This window comes from Lycium ferocissimum, chromosome 10 (assembly GCF_029784015.1).
Source record: "Lycium ferocissimum isolate CSIRO_LF1 chromosome 10, AGI_CSIRO_Lferr_CH_V1, whole genome shotgun sequence".
NCBI lineage: Eukaryota > Viridiplantae > Streptophyta > Magnoliopsida > Solanales > Solanaceae > Lycium > Lycium ferocissimum.
This window is the reverse complement of record NC_081351.1, coordinates 14,245,123-14,262,602: the sequence shown is the minus strand read 5'-3', so window position 1 is coordinate 14,262,602 and position 17,480 is coordinate 14,245,123. Positions and strand designations below refer to the sequence as shown.

At 33.4% G+C, this 17,480-nt stretch overlaps 1 protein-coding gene and 1 long non-coding RNA gene across 2 annotated transcripts in view; both read right to left on the bottom strand.

Annotated features, from left to right (window-relative positions):
* Positions 1 to 8,436, bottom strand: part of LOC132032552 (uncharacterized) — a 78,898-nt gene extending 70,462 nt beyond the window's left edge. The window contains exon 1 of the long non-coding RNA XR_009408509.1: positions 8,407 to 8,436. This is a non-coding gene — a long non-coding RNA (uncharacterized LOC132032552). The remainder of the gene's footprint in view (positions 1 to 8,406) is intronic.
* Positions 8,437 to 11,619: 3,183 nt separating this feature from the next.
* LOC132032546 (serine/threonine-protein phosphatase BSL3-like) lies at positions 11,620 to 14,027 on the bottom strand. The gene is made up of 7 exons (XM_059422180.1): positions 13,921 to 14,027; positions 13,739 to 13,837; positions 13,464 to 13,663; positions 13,309 to 13,384; positions 12,621 to 12,756; positions 12,382 to 12,518; positions 11,620 to 12,300 (listed from the first exon to the last, which is right to left on the bottom strand). Exons 1-7 carry the CDS (start codon positions 14,014 to 14,016, stop codon positions 12,217 to 12,219), a joined length of 828 nt encoding a protein of 275 aa, XP_059278163.1. The 5' UTR covers positions 14,017 to 14,027; the 3' UTR covers positions 11,620 to 12,216.
* Between the last annotated feature and the right edge of the window lie 3,453 nt (positions 14,028 to 17,480).

Below are 17,480 nucleotides of genomic sequence, written 5' to 3'. Positions count from 1 at the left end.
AATTTTTGGGCCTCACTATCTCAACTGGCGTCAGCAAAATGTTCATTCTTTTCTTTTCACCTTTTCCCCCTTTAGTTGGAATGAGGACCACCGCTTTGGTTCTTTTTTTCACGCGGATTGACCTTCAAAAGCACTGGTTTTTAATTTTTGTCCCTCAAATTGGTAGTCTTTAATTTTTGTCCTTCACCTTATATCCCAAGGTTTTGGGTTCGAATCCCAGCTCAATAAAAAAAAAAAAAAATCGCAAGACAGAGGTTTGGATTCGCAAGGCAGAATTTTACATACCAAACTTAAGGCAGAGTTTTGCCTTCAAAATTCTACCTTGCGAATCCAAACTCTACCTTGCAAATTTTTTTAAAATTTTTTGACTGAGCGGGAGTTTGAATCTGAAACCAAAAAAAAATTAAAACAAAAAATTAAAGATTTCAAATTTGAGGGGTAAAAATTAAAGACCACCCCAAAATAAGGGCATTCGTGCGAATTGCCCACTTTGGTTTGATGTACTTCCTCTGTTTCAAATTAACAATCATTTAACTTAAAAATATTGTGCCAGAATTTTTTCTTAAAAAATTCAAGACTAAAGTTTGTATTTGTTTTTAACTATAACCTTAATATTAAAGAGTATGCACACTATTTAAGAGAAAATAATTAATTTAATTTTATTAAATATGGATAATTTAGTAAACCATACTTGTATTTATTGTCTTCTTAATGACTGTGAAAATAACTAAAGTGACAGTTAAAATGGGATGGTGGAGTATAGAATAGAATTGGAACCTATTTAGGTTTAATCCCCAACTTGGATAATTACTTTTTGTTCTGATTCTGTTTGGTTTTCATTAATCCCCTCTTTAACTAGTGAATACAGCTAGCTGCAAATAATAATGCTTTGATAAGAAGGAACAATTACTGATAAGCCTGTTGAGGTTAAAACCAATTAAAATCAAACACAATACTCTAGTATGTATGGTTGTTATTCAAATCAAGTGTAGCTGGGACAGCTAAATTATGGATTAAAAGGGAGGTTGGCCCAAGTGAGTTGGTCATATGCTTTGGATTTTTAGGTAATATTCTTGGTATTTGGAACAAGGTTCTTTAGCTTTCTGTCTGTTTTTAATTATTTTAAGTTTCTCTATAATTTGATTTGTCATTCCAAGAAAATATCTGTTGTTTACAAGTTCCTAGAACTGAATTTTCATAGTGCTAACTTGTCATTTCCAGAGAGCCAATAAAGAATGGTTTATTGCAATATGACAATAGACCAAATCAAATACTACTCCCTTCGTCCCATATTACTTGGTCATGTTATTAAAAATATATATTTCAAATTACTTATTTAGTTATAAAATCAGATAAAATTAATTAAATTTTTTCCATCTTACCCTTAGTATTAATGTTCTTGAAAATAGTCAATATTAATTAGAATGTATTTATTGGAGAGCGATAGGGGTAAGACAAGAAAGAAGACAGTAAAATACATCTTTTATTTATGATTTCTTAATGGGCGTGTAAAAGAGAAAGTGGGCAAATAATATGGAACGGAGAGAGCACCTCCGTTTCATTTTAACCGTTGTTTTATTTATTCTCGTCTATAAAGAAAATAATAAATATAAAAAAATAAAATATTAATTTCGTTCTCTTAAAAATTGTGCAATTAAGGGTATAACTGAAAACAATTATCAACTTTAAAGTGATAATTATTTTAAGAACGTTGTTTTTGAGCTAAATGACTATTAATTTGATACAATAGAGAGTACTAGAGAAGAAAGTGAAGGAAAGTAAATACTTTCCCTTCCATTTTTTTAGTTTCGGAAGAAATTAAATAGATGAAATTAAATTTCTTCTTTATTTGTTCTTTTTTAAAAAAATTGGAAATCAGATTTCTACAATCATATTTCCGCAAAATTTACCGAGCGAGAAATTTTATTCGCTAATAGAGCTATATATTATTGCACTCCAGGAAAGTGTAAATGGCAAGTTGAATGATTGGGTTCCACTTAGTGGCCCAAATAGCGGAATCAAAACCCGTTACCTTAACCACTTGTTCATGCTTCATTTAAATTTCTATTCGATATTAATATGCTAATAAAGTATATTGCTGATTTTATTTGTTTGTGTAATCAGTTATTAAAAGTTTTAAAGGCACAATAGTGACGGAAGAACCATCTCCTTTTTAAGGTGAATTTTTTTGTCAAACTTTACCTTTTGAACATTTCTTTTGTTCCGTGAAAAATATGTTTTTCTACTATTGGAACATTGGATATATATTTGTTTCTAAAATATTGTTATACTGTATTTGTTTATTCTGGTAAAAAGGAAAGATTGTCAGAGATGTATTTAATGTTCTCTTCTTGTTACTTGAGGCGCACATGAGCTTTTTCTATTACTAGTGAAGTAGTCCGCGCTTCGCACGGAACAACTGCGACATTAATATGTAAAGGATATAATTGATCCTATTATTAATTTTCTCACGATAGAATATAGTAAATTTCTTATGTATATACATATAGTAATTAATTTTATATTAAATAAAATTTATAATATCTTTTTTTGTTTCCCATCCGGTATCTGGTATTCGTATTGGAGTCCAACTATATACAGATTTACACCGCGTAGGGTCCCATTTGGGGGAAAGCGCTCCCTACTAAGAATTTTTTCATATCCAAGGCTCAAACCCTAGACTCTGGCAAGAGAAGCGCAGCCCCATCCGCTGCACCAAATCCTTTGATAGTATAATATCCTTTGTTAAAAAGTCGACTTAGATGAACTGGGTTTCCTTAGCAAATTTTTTAAAACAGAGAAATGAAGATGTACACTTACATATAAGTTTTATAGACATTTGTTTATCTAAAAACTGTTTTTGACTTCAGATCTAATAGATCAAATTTAACATTTTATGTTAGTTTATTTTTTGACACTAACTTTTATATTTTTTTTCTCTATTTTTCATTCTAAACTAATAATAACAACAACAAAAGAAGAATGAAAGGTAAAAATAAAATTAAAACTGAAAAAAGTATAATCTGAAATTCACTGAATTAAATCGTAAGAATCTCGTATATATTTAGTCATATCCGTTTTCTTTTCCTTTTTTTCTCTTTGTTTTTCATTTTCTTTCTTAGTTCCCTACCCGCTCATTTTTCATAAAAATGTCAAATTCGTCTATGCCCAAGTGGAGGAGAGCGTTGTAAATTCAATATATAATTACAATTCTTTTATTGTATATACTCACGAAAATACTTCTTAAATAAATAAACTCTCAAAAATATTTGAATTTCATTATTCATTTATATCTTTCACACGAGAGCATGCTTGTCGGTTGTCACCTTGGATGCTCTTGTTGTCTTGTACTTTTAGTTTATAACAATTTTGAGAATACAATTGTGTGGTTTAGTTTTTTAACAAAATTGAAAATTTTAAGTTTTTTTTTAAAAAAAATTTATTTCAATTAGATATTTTTAGAAGATAAAATGATAAATAACCACTATTTCATTAAACCATCACTTAAACCTAAAATATGATTAAAACGTATCATCTGTGACAGAACAATTAAATTATTTCATCAAAATATATGTACTACCAAATTAAATGATCTGATTGTGATTTTATTTTTTCAAAGAGCGACGAAGTATTTTGGAAAAAGAATAATAACTAAAACTTAAGGGATAACCATAATGAATGAAATAAGCAGATTTTACAGCCTTCCATTTCTACTACCACCTTTAATTTGTCTTCCTTCTTCCATTATTTCTTCGTTAGTCAATTAATTCTTGTCTTAATATATATATAGAGAATAATTAAGAAAATAAAAGTTAGGAAATCGAATATCTTAAAGATAAAATCTCTCTTCAATATTCCTTTTGAACATAAAATTACTGCGAATCTACATAAAGACGAAAATGAAGTATGGAATTGCATTTATAAATTTTTGAGATTATAACATTACACGAAGACCTCAAGAATTGCCTTGTCTCTTCCGTCTTTCAACCATATTTTACTCCTGCTTGAATCACCTAAGAACTCAAGCAAACTCCTTTAAGGTCTTCATCCTATAAGCGGACAAAATGGAAAAAAATCGGGTACATAATATTAATTTCGATAAATGGTAGAAGAAAATCGAAGCATATTTAATTGAATCATAGTTCTTAGACTTCTGCTAGAGTAAGGAAAGGAAAAAAATGCAACAATAAAAAATTTGCAATAACACAAAAATTAAACAGAAAGATCTGTGAGAAAACAAATCAATCTAATTATGTTTCTATTAGAAACAAAACAACAATGTAGGGAAACAAATAATCCGGCAAAAATAATATTACTCCCTCCATTCGTTGGCAGAATTAACAAACACAATATCACTCTATCATATGCAAGAAATTTAACTGGATGAACAAAATGCAACTCTTCTTTCCGACTGAATTAGTAGAAGAATTCTTATGCTCTATTGATTAAGAATTTATATAGAAAACAGTTACAATGACTTTATTAGAGAGAGCTAAAGAAAACAAACGGATAGAGAGGTGGAGGAAAAGGTATATTAAAATAATTAAGAGGTGTAATTAAGAGAATTAAGAGAGTGGCTTTTGAATTATTTAGTAGTAGCATTTGATTTTAAAATGAAAGAAAATCCAAAAAAAGGAGAAAAAGATAAATAGCATTATTTAAATCCAGAGAGTCTTACATCACATTGTTTATCTTTCTTTTATATTATATATAGATTAGAAGTCTCGTGGAAGTTTGAAAAAAGGACAACAAGTACATCATTTTGTCAAAATAGTGAATTATCAGCGTTTCACGTCTATCCTTAGCTAGAAGTCTCGCATTTGAGCTTCGGGTATGAAATAAATCTGTTAGAAATCGCTTTCCTTCTTGAATGAGCTTTACGTCGCGAATTTGAATTAGTAGAAACTTAAATGCAGGTATCGAACACCGATATTCTTATTAAAAGTGTACTCTCCCTCAGGTCCAATTTTAATCTCTAACTAACTTACAACTTAATAGGGTGAAAGAGAGATTTTTCGGAAATCGTATTTCATGTCTCAAGAACCTGACTCAAAAAAAGAAAAGAAGTCGGATTAAAAGAAATCTCACTTTTGATGATTGAACTTGACTTTTATATCGAGATTAGAACTGGACTTAAAATTCTTTGTATCCTTTGCCGGCAAAATTCGGATTATTTTGAGCCAGAGTTAAAAGATAATGTCCAATTTTGAACTTTTCCTTCCTTGTATATTCCCCGTGCTCCAAGAAATAATGTCCTTCCAAACAAATTGAATCAATTCAATGTATAAGAAGAACAATCTAGCACCCCGTATAGTAGATAAGATAATATAAGTAAATAATGTCATATTGATGACACCACATTGTATTAAATAAGGAAACCTGTAGACAGTGCACTACTACATGCTTGCTAGTTGGAATGGTATCCAATCATAAACTTAGGTCTGATCACCAACAATGCATAATCTACCACCTGTCTTTGGCAACCAAAATATCTCAAACATCTAGCACTACTAGATGTTTTTCCACCCACTAACGGTGGGAAATTCGTGTTACAAAGCATAATTATCTCACCTCATTCTCACCGAATCAATTCACTGGAAAAACGCATGGTAGGAAATAGGTTCTCACTGAAACGTTAGGAAACTTCCTAATTTTTTCATGCGAAAACACTACCCTGTTTATTTTTCTCACTGATTCAATCAAAAATCTGTGGGACTAACCACTGAATATTTTTCAGTGGGAAATTTCAGTGGAAAAATAGTGATTTTTAATAGTGTTGTGCATCGTTTAATTCAATTCATCATGAATTAGGGTGTGATGGGATTATCGGGATTTTTCGCTCTTAATTAAAAACTTTGAATTTAAACTCTGAAAATAGAGAACTTTTCAATTGGGAGTGTGTTGCTTCTTTTCATTATTAAATTTATCTGGGGAACGAATTTAAATTAATCGAATTAGTAAATTTCAATTACCAAAATAGTTTTAAAAAAAAATCTTAGGAAAAAACTATTGTATCCATTTAAATTCGTTTCCCTAGCTAGGAAAGGTCTCAGGAAAGTAGGAAATAAGAGAGTAAATAAATTATTTAAATCGCTTTCAATCCTCTTTTTGAATAGTCCACTAACTAAAAATGGCAACATATATATTTTTGTGTAGTCATGTCTTTTGCCTTTGAGACCATGGATGTTACAAGTGGCCCTCCAATCTACGATAAAATAATGATATTTTTAACATATTTTTAAGTGTCATTTTTTATTTGCATGAAAAAATTCATATTCATCCTTGTGAATTTATGGTGAGTTGTTGAATCAAAAGAACGTCACCAAAGGAACACTTCTCATTTTGGAGTTGTGTAATGCAAAATCAAATGAGCATGTGTGGATCGAAGAAAAAGGGGGGAAAAGAAGATATTCCTCTCCAACAACGCTTGCTTTTATTAAGCTTTTAGAAGAGCACTAACCACAAAAAAATGATGAGGTATATATTAAACTACTTAATTTATCCGCGCTTCACGCGGTCAACATATACACTGACAGATTTGATCTTTTTATAAATTTAGTTGAGCTAAAAAAAAAAAAAATCATAAATATGAAAAGTGAAACCAAAAATATATTGTAATACTAATCAAAACACAATCCTTCCAATACCTATATTTGTATTTTTCTTTGCGAATATATGCAGTTATACTTAATATTTTAAACTCGAAATATATACACATATATATATCGAGAATAGAATAATAACTATATACGTGTTCCGAGTTAATATCATTATCATTCATAAATGATTATAGTTTGTACATATATAACACTGTGCGCCAACTACTTTATAATTCGGAATTCACTTTATTTAACAAAAATCTCCATATATCTTTATTATCCTCATGCATAGATAAGGAGAACAACTTCTTTAAGCAATTATTGCCATGATGGGATGATTTGGTAGCAAAGAAATAAAGAAAGTTAAGAGAAAATGCCAGAATATTTGAAAAAATATTCCTCTTTCGGTCTTTCCTTTCTACTTTCATGTTGCTTTAATTTGTGACTACAAATAGTTATTACGATAATGCATGAGAGCCATGCAAATAACGAATTATGTTCTAAGGCTACGTTGCAAACTGATAATTGGACACGTTATGAACATTATGGGCAACTTTGGCTTGAATTAGGGGCTTCCTCTTTTGGTTGTGGTGGTTCAAGCAGCATTTATAATTAGGATATTTAAAAAAAAAAAAAAAAAAAAAAAAACACACACACACAATAAAGATTTGACATATACAACTTTAAGGTATATTAAAATCATCTTGCCACTACATAAGCTTTTCATATTAGGCGCGGAGGCAGAAGCCCAGCTACAAGTTAGTAGCTTTTGCTCAAACAGTGTAATTTTGTTTAAAAAAATTATTAAATATGTACACATAATAAATATTTAGTATCCAATTTTTAGCATTTGAAGTAATTGTTCTAAAATCTAGAATCCATAAAGTTATAAATTTTACTCCGCCTATAGTTCTTATAAAAAGAGAATTCAACAATTCATATATAAAAAATAAAAAAAAATCGATGTTCCTTTATTTGTACGAAATAATTTTTTGATGACGGAGATTCAATTGGACCCTGCCCCTTTGATATACGGAGCTCCACTCCTAAGTCCAAGCCTTTAGCCAATTCTAGTCTACAACAGAGGCTCATAAAAACTATCAAAAATGTAATCAACTTTATACCTAATTTTTAAAATGCTCTTTTGCAAATACATAGACGTTGTCTGAAGTCCTCTAAACTCTAGACACCAAATTCAACTTTTTTAATTTTTAGAAATAATATTTATTTGACCTGTTTTCGAAAGAAGAAAAAAAAAGTCAACTTTCTCTTTGAGTCCAATCTCAACTTTCCAAAATCTTTCAAAATTTAAATTTTGAGTTCTCGATGGGGAATCTACTCTGTCTCGTGTTATCATGTTCTTATAATTATCTAAACCACCCTTGTGTTGGTCTGGACATACTTTGGGGTTTATTATATCACGTCAACAACAACAATATACCCAGTGAAACTTCATAAAGTGGGGCTTGGAGAGGGTAGAGTGTACCTTACCCCTATCTTGGAAGGTAGAGAGATTGTTTTTGGGAGACCCTCGGCACAAGGATAAGCAGTTCAAAACAATATAAAAAGCCATGACAAAATACTATAAAAACATGATAAAGCTGTTTGAGAAAAGAAAAGAAAAAAGTAACTACCACAAATTAATACGATAATGGAAGTACAAGAAACATCAGATATAATTATAGTAGCAGATATCTAAAGACAAGAAACTACAAAGAGTAATACTACAACTACTAATATGAAATAATAAGTAGGACAACGCTCAACTACCTACTAACCTTCTATCCTAATACGTGTCCGCCATAACCTCCTATCTAAGGTCATGTCCTCGGTAAGCTGGATCTGAGTCATGTCCCGTGTAATCACCTCCCCAATACTTCTTCGGCCTATTTCTACCTCTCCTGAAACCATCCATAGCCACATTGGCGGAGCCACACTATGCCGAGGGTGTTCATCCGAACCCCCTCGGCGGAAAAAAAATATTATTTTTACAAGGTTAAAATTATTTTTTATGTATATATAGTAGATGTTGAACCCCCTCGGCGGAAATCCTGGCTCCGCCACTGCATAGCCAGCCTCTCATACCTCCGCACTAGGGCATCTGTGCATCTCCATGCTCATGCCCGAACCATCTCAGCCTCACTTCCCGCGTCTTATCCTCCACCGAGGTCACTCCCACCTTATCTCAGATATCTTCATTTCTAATTCTATCTCTCCTAGTATGCTCATGTACATCCATCGCAGCATCCTCATTTCCGCATCTTTCATCTTCTGAACGTGAAAGTTCTTGACTAGTCAACACTCTGCCCCATACAATATAGTTGGTCTAACCACCACTCTGTAGAACTTGCCTTTAAGTTTTGGTGGCATCTCTTATTACCCAAGACTCCGAATGCTAGCTCCATTTTATCACTCCTGCACCAATACGATGTGTGACATCATTATCAATCTCTCCGTTTCCTTGGATAATAGACCCAAGATAATTGAAACTTCCTCTGTTTTAGATGACCTGAATACCAAGCCTCACTTCCACGCTAGACTTATACATTACATTACTGAACTTACACTCCAACTATTATGTCTTGGTCCTAGTCAACTTGAATCCTTTAGTCTCCAGAGTCTGTCTCCAAACCTTCAGCTTAGCGTTAACTCTGTTTCGAGTCTCGTTAATCAGAACTATGTCATCCACGAATAACATATATCATGGCGCCTCACTTGGGATTCGCCACGTCAGTCCATCCATTACCAAAGCAAATAAAAATGGGCTAAAAGTTGATCCTTGGTGCAACCCCATCACCAATGGAAAGTGCTCCGAGTTTCCTCCCGCTGTCCTTACCCTGGTCTTAACTCCATCATACATGTCTTTGATCGTCCTAGTGTACACCACAGGTACACCTTTAGCCTCCAAGCATCGACATAGAACCTCCCTTGAGACTTTGTCGTATGCCTTTTCTAAGTAGATGAATACCATATGTAGGTCCCTCTTCCTTTCCCTATACTGCACCACCAGTCTCCTTACAAGGTGAATAGCTTCTATAGTCGAGCATCCCGACATGAATCCGAACTGGTTCTTGGAAATAGACACGTCTTTCCTCGCCCTCATCTCCATCACGCTTTCCCAAACTTTCATAGTGTGGCTTAGCAGCTTGGCACCCCTATAGTTGCAATTCTGAATGTCACCCGTGTTCTTGTACAAAGGGACCAATGTACTTCACCTCCATTCTTCGGGCATTTTTGCCGTCTTAAAAATGACATTAAACAACCAGTCAGCCACTCCAAACCTACCGTGCCTGCGCTCTTCCAAAATTCCACCCGGATCTCGTCAGGCCCGATCGCTCTTCCTCTATGCATCCTGTGAACAACAACCTTAACCTCCTCGAATGTTATACTCCTACAATACCCAAAATTGTGACACCTCTCAGAGTGCTCTGAATCTCCCAACATAATGTCTCTATGCCCTTTTTCGTTCAAGAGTTTATGGAAGTATGACTGCCATCTTCGTCTAATGAGAACGTCCTCCACCAGTTCTTTTCTGTCCTGGTCCTTGATGCACTTCACTTAATCCGAGTCATGTGTCCTCCTCTCCATTGCCTTAGCTAGACTTTAATTTATCCTTAGCCAAGGTTTAAAATTACGGGGCTTTACGCAACTCCATTTTTTAGGCCTCATTATCAATTCAACTTAACTCCAAATCGTTCTCCAACACCTATATTGATATTCATACCAAATCAGAGCATGAAAATTAAATTTACGCCATAATGTACTTTCATCCTTTAAATTCAAACTTAAGTTTCAAAAGCATCGAAATTTTCCCGGACTTCACAATACTATTTCGAAAATTTATTTTGATAAAAGCACTTTTCGAAATTAGCAAATTTTGAAAATTTAACCGAATGGGCGCTACTCATCTTTGAACAAGAATGCACATGTAGATAATATGAACCAAATTATTTACAAATCTATATTTGTTGATTAAGAAGAAACCAAAGAGGACAGTACTGTCATCGAAGAAAAAAAATTAAAGAAAGACACAACTGGAACATCATCATGAAATTCACAAACATATTAATATTCCAAGAGAATGGAGACTGAAAAAGATAAATATCCTTCGACTTATTTTGGATCAAAAATACTCATCCAGCTATCATTCTCAGTACATTATTTTTTAAATTCGTCATTTAAACACTACGTACACTGAATTCAAACAAAGCAGAGCTAAGACAGAAATAATAATTGAAGAAAACTTTCTAAGAATTGTTGTATGGATAAATAAGAATCAAGTTTATGTATATATTGAGAGATGTTCCCCATTTCAGTAGCATTATAATTATTTTGTAACATCTTTACTTTATGTTTTTTCACTTTTATTACACCCTCGGGCCTCGGTAGATCCTGAAATTCTCAAGAATGAAGTAACCATTTCCCGACAAACACAAAAATGGACTTCGAAAATAAAAGTCCATTACTCAAGTGGTCACTCAATTATCCAAATTATCTAATAAAGTCATGTTTATTTTGTTTGTAACGAAAAAGTCACTTAATTATACCTATATCACTCGAAAGGTCACTCAACAGGCCAAATATCTATTTTATCCTCTAAATTATCCCAAAACAAGAATTCAAGAATAAAAGGGAATTTAGGTATTTCTTAATTTTTTTTTGTGTCATTTTTTTATTTGGAAAGTAAATTAAAATGGACAAGATTGAGCATTTAAATTCTGGAACTATTTTTGCTACTAAACAGTGATAGCAACATGAAAGAAAACATATTGCACCTTAGAGTCAACACCAATTGTAACAAAAATTGGTCTCCATTCTTTCTTTTCTTTTTCTTCTTTTTGAGAATAAGACAAAAGTCTCCATTCTAGGGCCAATTAACACAAGTGTTAGCACAAAGTAATTCTGGTCAAAAAATAAAGGAACTGGATGCAACCAAAAGTAAACCTCCATGTCGTCTCAAATTTAAGGTGTAAATTTCTACGTTTCTTCAAAGGGAATATATAACATGGAAGATAAAAGAGAAAACAATCAGCCATTCCTCCCCTTCATCATTTTCTTTTGAGATAAAAACTTTTTTTCTTCTTCAAAATAGTTACATTGTACAAGGTATCATCACAAATTACACAAACTAACACCCCTCTATGATACAAGAACTCCCACCAGATATTTAGCATTATATATTTCACCAATAATATAGAGTGGACCTGAAGTCCTCTTCTACCATAGACAAAAATAATACACCTAAACAAGGAAAAATATATATATCACCAACGATGAAAAAGTACAACAAACAAAACAAAATCCAGCACTACAAACCCTTGATAACAACAAAGCTAATTCCTTCTACCTGCATGTGGCTTAATTTACAAAGAGCAACTCTAACCCCCAACTGTTTCCATCAAAGACAAACAGGTGCGTATGCAACCTGCGAAATCCAATCTTGTTCTGTCTAAAGCCTGTGCATTCTGTCAAAGATTCCTAGGGCCTCGAAGCCTCATCTCTTCGAGAAGATATCTATAACTCCGCCATTTTCCAAATGGCATCATGCTGTACATACAATGGAATTCCCCCGACGTTAGCATGAGCCTGAAGTGTAGGAAACAATCTTCACTACTATCTAAATCCAAGCAAGAGAACCTCGATCATTGGCAGTTTGAGGACGACCTCTAGTTGGCGTAGGCGGTCTGTTAGCATTTAACTCCTACTCGAACAAATTTAATGTAAGCAAGATTAACATAGATCAAAGTAAAAAGTCGAAGCAAAAGATCTGGAAATATTGAACCTGCATCCAAGTGTCTTCCATGCGCTCAGGTGAATTTTCTGGTGATGAAAGTGCCGGTGGCAATGGGTGAATAAGTTTTGGAACCACTACAAGATCTCTACCCAATACCAAGATTGCACCAGCATTATTAGCAGTTCCTGCAGCCAAAAATAACTATATAAGAAAAACCCAGACAAATATTTGCATAAGAGATAAATAGGAAACTTCCCAATTTTCAAACATCCTAAATTAGAACATACCACAGTAATTGGTGGCTGAAAAAAGTGTAATTAGATGTCCCTGAGCAAATCGTTCAAAGCCATCCATCACACATTCGTGCGCTCGCACTATCAGTTGAAGATCATTGTTGTTGCAAAATTCCATCACACGATCAGGCTGCACATAGGCAAAGGCTTATGAGGACACAGGCAATGCTAGAGACACTGCACTCAACCAAACACCTTTAGAAGCAAGATAGAAGAATGACCCACGGTTTCCACAGACCAAAACCAGAAACAGCAAAATGATGTCCCTGATACCTATAAGAAACTTTAAGGACACCCAACTGACTGAACCAAATTACCATTTAAGGACTCAGAGTGCAATGAAATTGCACACAAAATTAAAATTGCTCAAATCCTTGTAGTTAAAAGGTAGAATTATCGCAAATAGCAGGGCATCAATGGATCCCAAAAAGATTGTACTGGGAAAAATGGAAAGAACACAAGCAATCAATGAAAAAATATGAGTAATGGACGGGAGGTGGAGGCTGATTTTTTTGGTTCAAATGCCAGTTCCTTCTATACTGGGTCCTTTGTAAGTGAATACAGTTGATACAACTGAAAAAGAATGTGGCAGCTTCCAAAAGACTGAAGTCTAAAAGCGCTCAAGTGAAAATGAATTTCATTACACTGAAAGAACTAAGAAGAGACTGAAAGAATTACTTACCCCAAAAGTAACCAACCCTGGACCTCTTGCATTTGGTCTTAATCCTTCAACACTATCATTTTCAGTTGGGTCAGACCTAGATGCACAAAGTAATGTGAGAAAGTAGGAGATCATCAAAAGTAATGACATAAGACAAAGAAAAGACAGAAACTAACCACAACAAATCCATCAGAATGATCGACCCTGCTTCCATGGTGATAGGACGCTGGATATTCTCTATCTGTTCTATATGATTAATTGACCTTCCAATGCCACCGTGCATACAGATTATTTTTTTCTCAATTAGCGCTGCGAGAGGAAGCGAATTGAACAACCTATTAATCCGATGCCAAGCCCAGATTCCATCTCTCTCACCCTGTTCCAGATATGAACATCAGTAGAAGGTAGCAAACTTGAAAGCTGGACTACTTTCCAGTAAATGATACCATACCATGCGTTCAATGCACTCAATTCGAAAGCCGAAAAGCGCATTAATATCTGCCGCTTCATGGTTCCCTCGAATTAAATGAACGTTGTGGGGATACTCAACCTAAATCAACCATTTATCGCATTAAAAATAATTGATTAATTCAAAAGGTAAAAGCAGAACTAACATCCAGACAAAACAGATACCTTTAAAGCAAGGAGAAGAGTCATAGTCTCCAAGCTGTGCTGGCCCCTATCAACATAATCTCCCAAGAAGCGATAATCGATGTACCTGATGATCATGCACAAAGAATTTTTTTTTTTTTTTTTTTTGTAAGAATCATTGACGCAACCTCTGATTGCCAGTTAAAAGGACCCCGCTTAAAGCATGCTTAATCTCTAAAGCTTAGTGACCATGGTTTGACACCATGAGATGAAATCAGTGTGCTTTCCTATGCTTAATTGTTGCTCTTTAGTGTAAAATCAAGGCCACAAATTTTCGTTCAATTGGTTCTCTCTCTAAGAGCACCACGCTTGAAAATTAAGTATAGTTGACACATTGATACATTAGTAGTTCAGATGATGTATTTTTTAGAAAGTCAATTTTGTAACTGAACCTTTACATTAGTAGTTCATAAGAATCATAATATTTTGAACCTCTTAGTGACTAAAAAAAATACAACTTAAGAAATCCAAATTGCATGTCCAAACATAATTTCAAATCATGGTTTCAAACCATGTCCAAACGGCTCCTTAATCTCCAAAGCTTAGTGAAGCCTGGGTTGTGGACTTCGCCTAGCTTAATTGTTGCTCTAGTGTAGCATCAAGGCGCAAAGGCGCACAAATTTTCGTTCAATTCGTTCTCTCTCTAAGAGCACCACGCTTGACAATTAAGTATGGTTGACAGATTGATATATTAGTAGTTCAGAGGCCATCATTCAAACCTTTTAGTACTATGAATAAAAAATTCGAATTTTAGTATAAAAAAAAAATAGCCACCTAAAAGATAAAACTACATCATCTCATCTAAATCAGACTTTAAAATGATCTTTGATTCTTATTTTCAGGTAGAACAGTGAAAAGGAGCTATTAATGGGGGAAAAATTTTGAGTTTTCCAACCAAAAGAACATTTCAAGGAATGCATATATAATACATAACTAAAGAAAATGTTTGTACAAATTTAAGTGAGAAGGACGACGAAGATGGCTTAAAGAACAAGCAAAGCAATCACCTTTACAAGGTGCAATGCTACTCCTTCAAAGGAATATCACCATTTATCTATACTCTCAATCGGTGTTTTAAAAGACGAGCGTAAAGAACGACTACTTTATCCAAAATGGAATGGAGCATATTCCAAATCATGAGAAATAAGTTCCTTGAGGGGTGTTCAACCAAACAATTTTGTCAAAAATTATACCGTGGTCCGTGTAGACATCAATTATTACGTATTAAAACGGATATATATTACATATCGAACACCCATAACATATATATATATATATATATATATATATATATATATATATATATATATATTATATATTACTTCCTCAAAATTCGAAGACTCTAGACAAAATTTCCTACTCCGCCACTAATACTTTTTGTCCTAATTATGTGAAGGTGTTTTAATTGATTAGGCACAAAACTTTAGAGGAAAAAAATTTAATTTATAGTCTAAAACAATCAATAGAAATTTTAGTGGCTATATTTTCTCCATAATTTCAATTTTGAAATAATCCTAAACATAACAGAGCTATTGTATACGGTAAAAACCGATTTCAAGAGTTGGGCGAGTTAGTAAGCGACACATAGCAAGAATGGCCAGTCACCAGTGACTCAACCATGAGGACACCGGATACAAACCTGTGGCCGGATAAGGAGCAATTCAAGATATAACCGTTATAGAGACGTTACGAAGACCCCAAGTTTCCTCCGATGACCTTTATTAGCTTTTATTAGGCTTTATTACCCTTTATCACTTTTTAATTACCTTTTATTGCAACATTAATATTAGTAATTAAGGAGGCATGATTTGTGGATCATGCACCCCAGAACTCTAGTATAAGTAGAGGTACTAATTTTATTGTAAGGCATCCAATTAATCCTAGCTTAACATTGATACTCTATTATCAGCAACAATTCATAAAGCATTTCTTATTCTTTTTGTACCGAGGCTCAGAGCTAATCAAAGCCAAGTGTTTATCCGGAGTCAGCACTATTGGAGAAACTCTTACGGGCTCATTCGGCTTAGGCTTATTATATTACATTTTCTGTCTTATATTTACTAGATTTCACTATCAATTGTTATTTACTTATTCTTATCCATAACAAATCAATTCACGTATCCTTTAAACCACTAACAAATTAAACTGTACCTTTATTGAGGTAAACAGTTTGGCGCCCACCGTGGAGCTAAAGATTATTGTGGTATTGTTTTGTTGCTCTAAGTATCTTACTAATCACTCGTAAATTCGTGAAATTAGGTAATTCGTAGTTATGGCAAACATTAGAGACCAAGCCAACACTGCTTCCAAAGAGTTGTTGAACAACACAACTGCTCCGGTGGCCGATCCGGTTACAGGAGAAATTCAGTTCAACCGTTGTCTGCTGCGAAGAACAATGTAACCCAAATGCCAAAAGGCACTGCTTTGAATGAAATCACACAGTAGAAATTAGAATCTTCTTAAATGTTGTCATCTCCCTTTGGAACACAACAAATTTAGAGCTCACGGAACAATATGGGCGACATCACAGTTATTGGTCATTATGACTATTGTCAAATTAGTTTCTATGCATAAAGGGTCTTTAATTTATGGAGACCTAATAATGAATGAAAATAACCAATGGATGATGTAAACAAAATTCCAAGAAAACAACAAGGAGGAAATCAGATGAAAGAAGTATAAACAAAATTCCAAGAAAACACCAAGGAGGAAATCAGATGAAAGAAGTATTCTTGAAAATTGATGCCTGCAGATCTAGTGCTAAAGTTTTTCGCATAATTAAAGTGAAAGTGAGAAATAATTGTTTAAAAAAAATATATAGCACTGCTGACAGATATACTGGAAGTAGCGAACTCGAAAAGAGACTTGAAGGAAAAATCACACATTTTTTAATACAAATTGTGAAATGATGTAAGAAGAAAGGATGCACCTTCTCGCAAAATTAGAAAGGTGCGAAAAGGTGGCAAGTGCACAGCACCTAATCAAGAAGAAAATTACTTTGCAAATCGGGTTCTACTTTCTTTACTAATTTCTTTAATTATCTATCCTTCATGGTTTATGAAATCAATATATAAATATTATAGGATAGATTGATCTCGTAATATATACGTTGTGTCTTATATGCATACTATGATTAGGATTAACAATAGTTATTATGGTAGTTAACTCTTTTACCAAATGAAATTGGTTTGTTGATATACCATTAGGTAGTATTAGGGGTGTCAAATTTGGCCCAAAAGGTGATGGCCCGCCCAACCCGCCCAAAATTTTATGGGTTGGGCTCAAGATATTTTTATAGTGGTACCGATTTTTAGCCCAACCCAACATCACCCATTTTAAAGCGATTCCAACTTGCACCCATTTTAAGATTTACTTAAATTTGGATTTATTGCTTGAGATTTTTTTTTTTTTTTTTATGTATACACTTTTCTTGCATCATGTATCTTATATTGTGATATGTTTAATATGAAGGGGAATATTTTTCACGAAAATATGTTTAATATGAAGGGAAATATTTTTCACAAAAAATGTTTTTCTCGAAA

What these genes read in the sequence shown, in the direction of transcription:
- LOC132032546 (XM_059422180.1), bottom strand. Translation starts at nt 14,016, where the DNA reads ATGATCATCAGGTACATCGATTATCGCTTCTTGGGAGATTATGTTGAT. An exon ending in TTGAGTGCATTGAACGCATG is followed by an intron (nt 13,664 to 13,738) that starts GTATGGTATCAT and finishes TATCTGGAACAG; the next exon opens with GGTGAGAGAGATGGAATCTG. An exon ending in ATTCTGATGGATTTGTTGTG is followed by an intron (nt 13,385 to 13,463) that starts GTTAGTTTCTGT and finishes TTGTGCATCTAG; the next exon opens with GTCTGACCCAACTGAAAATG.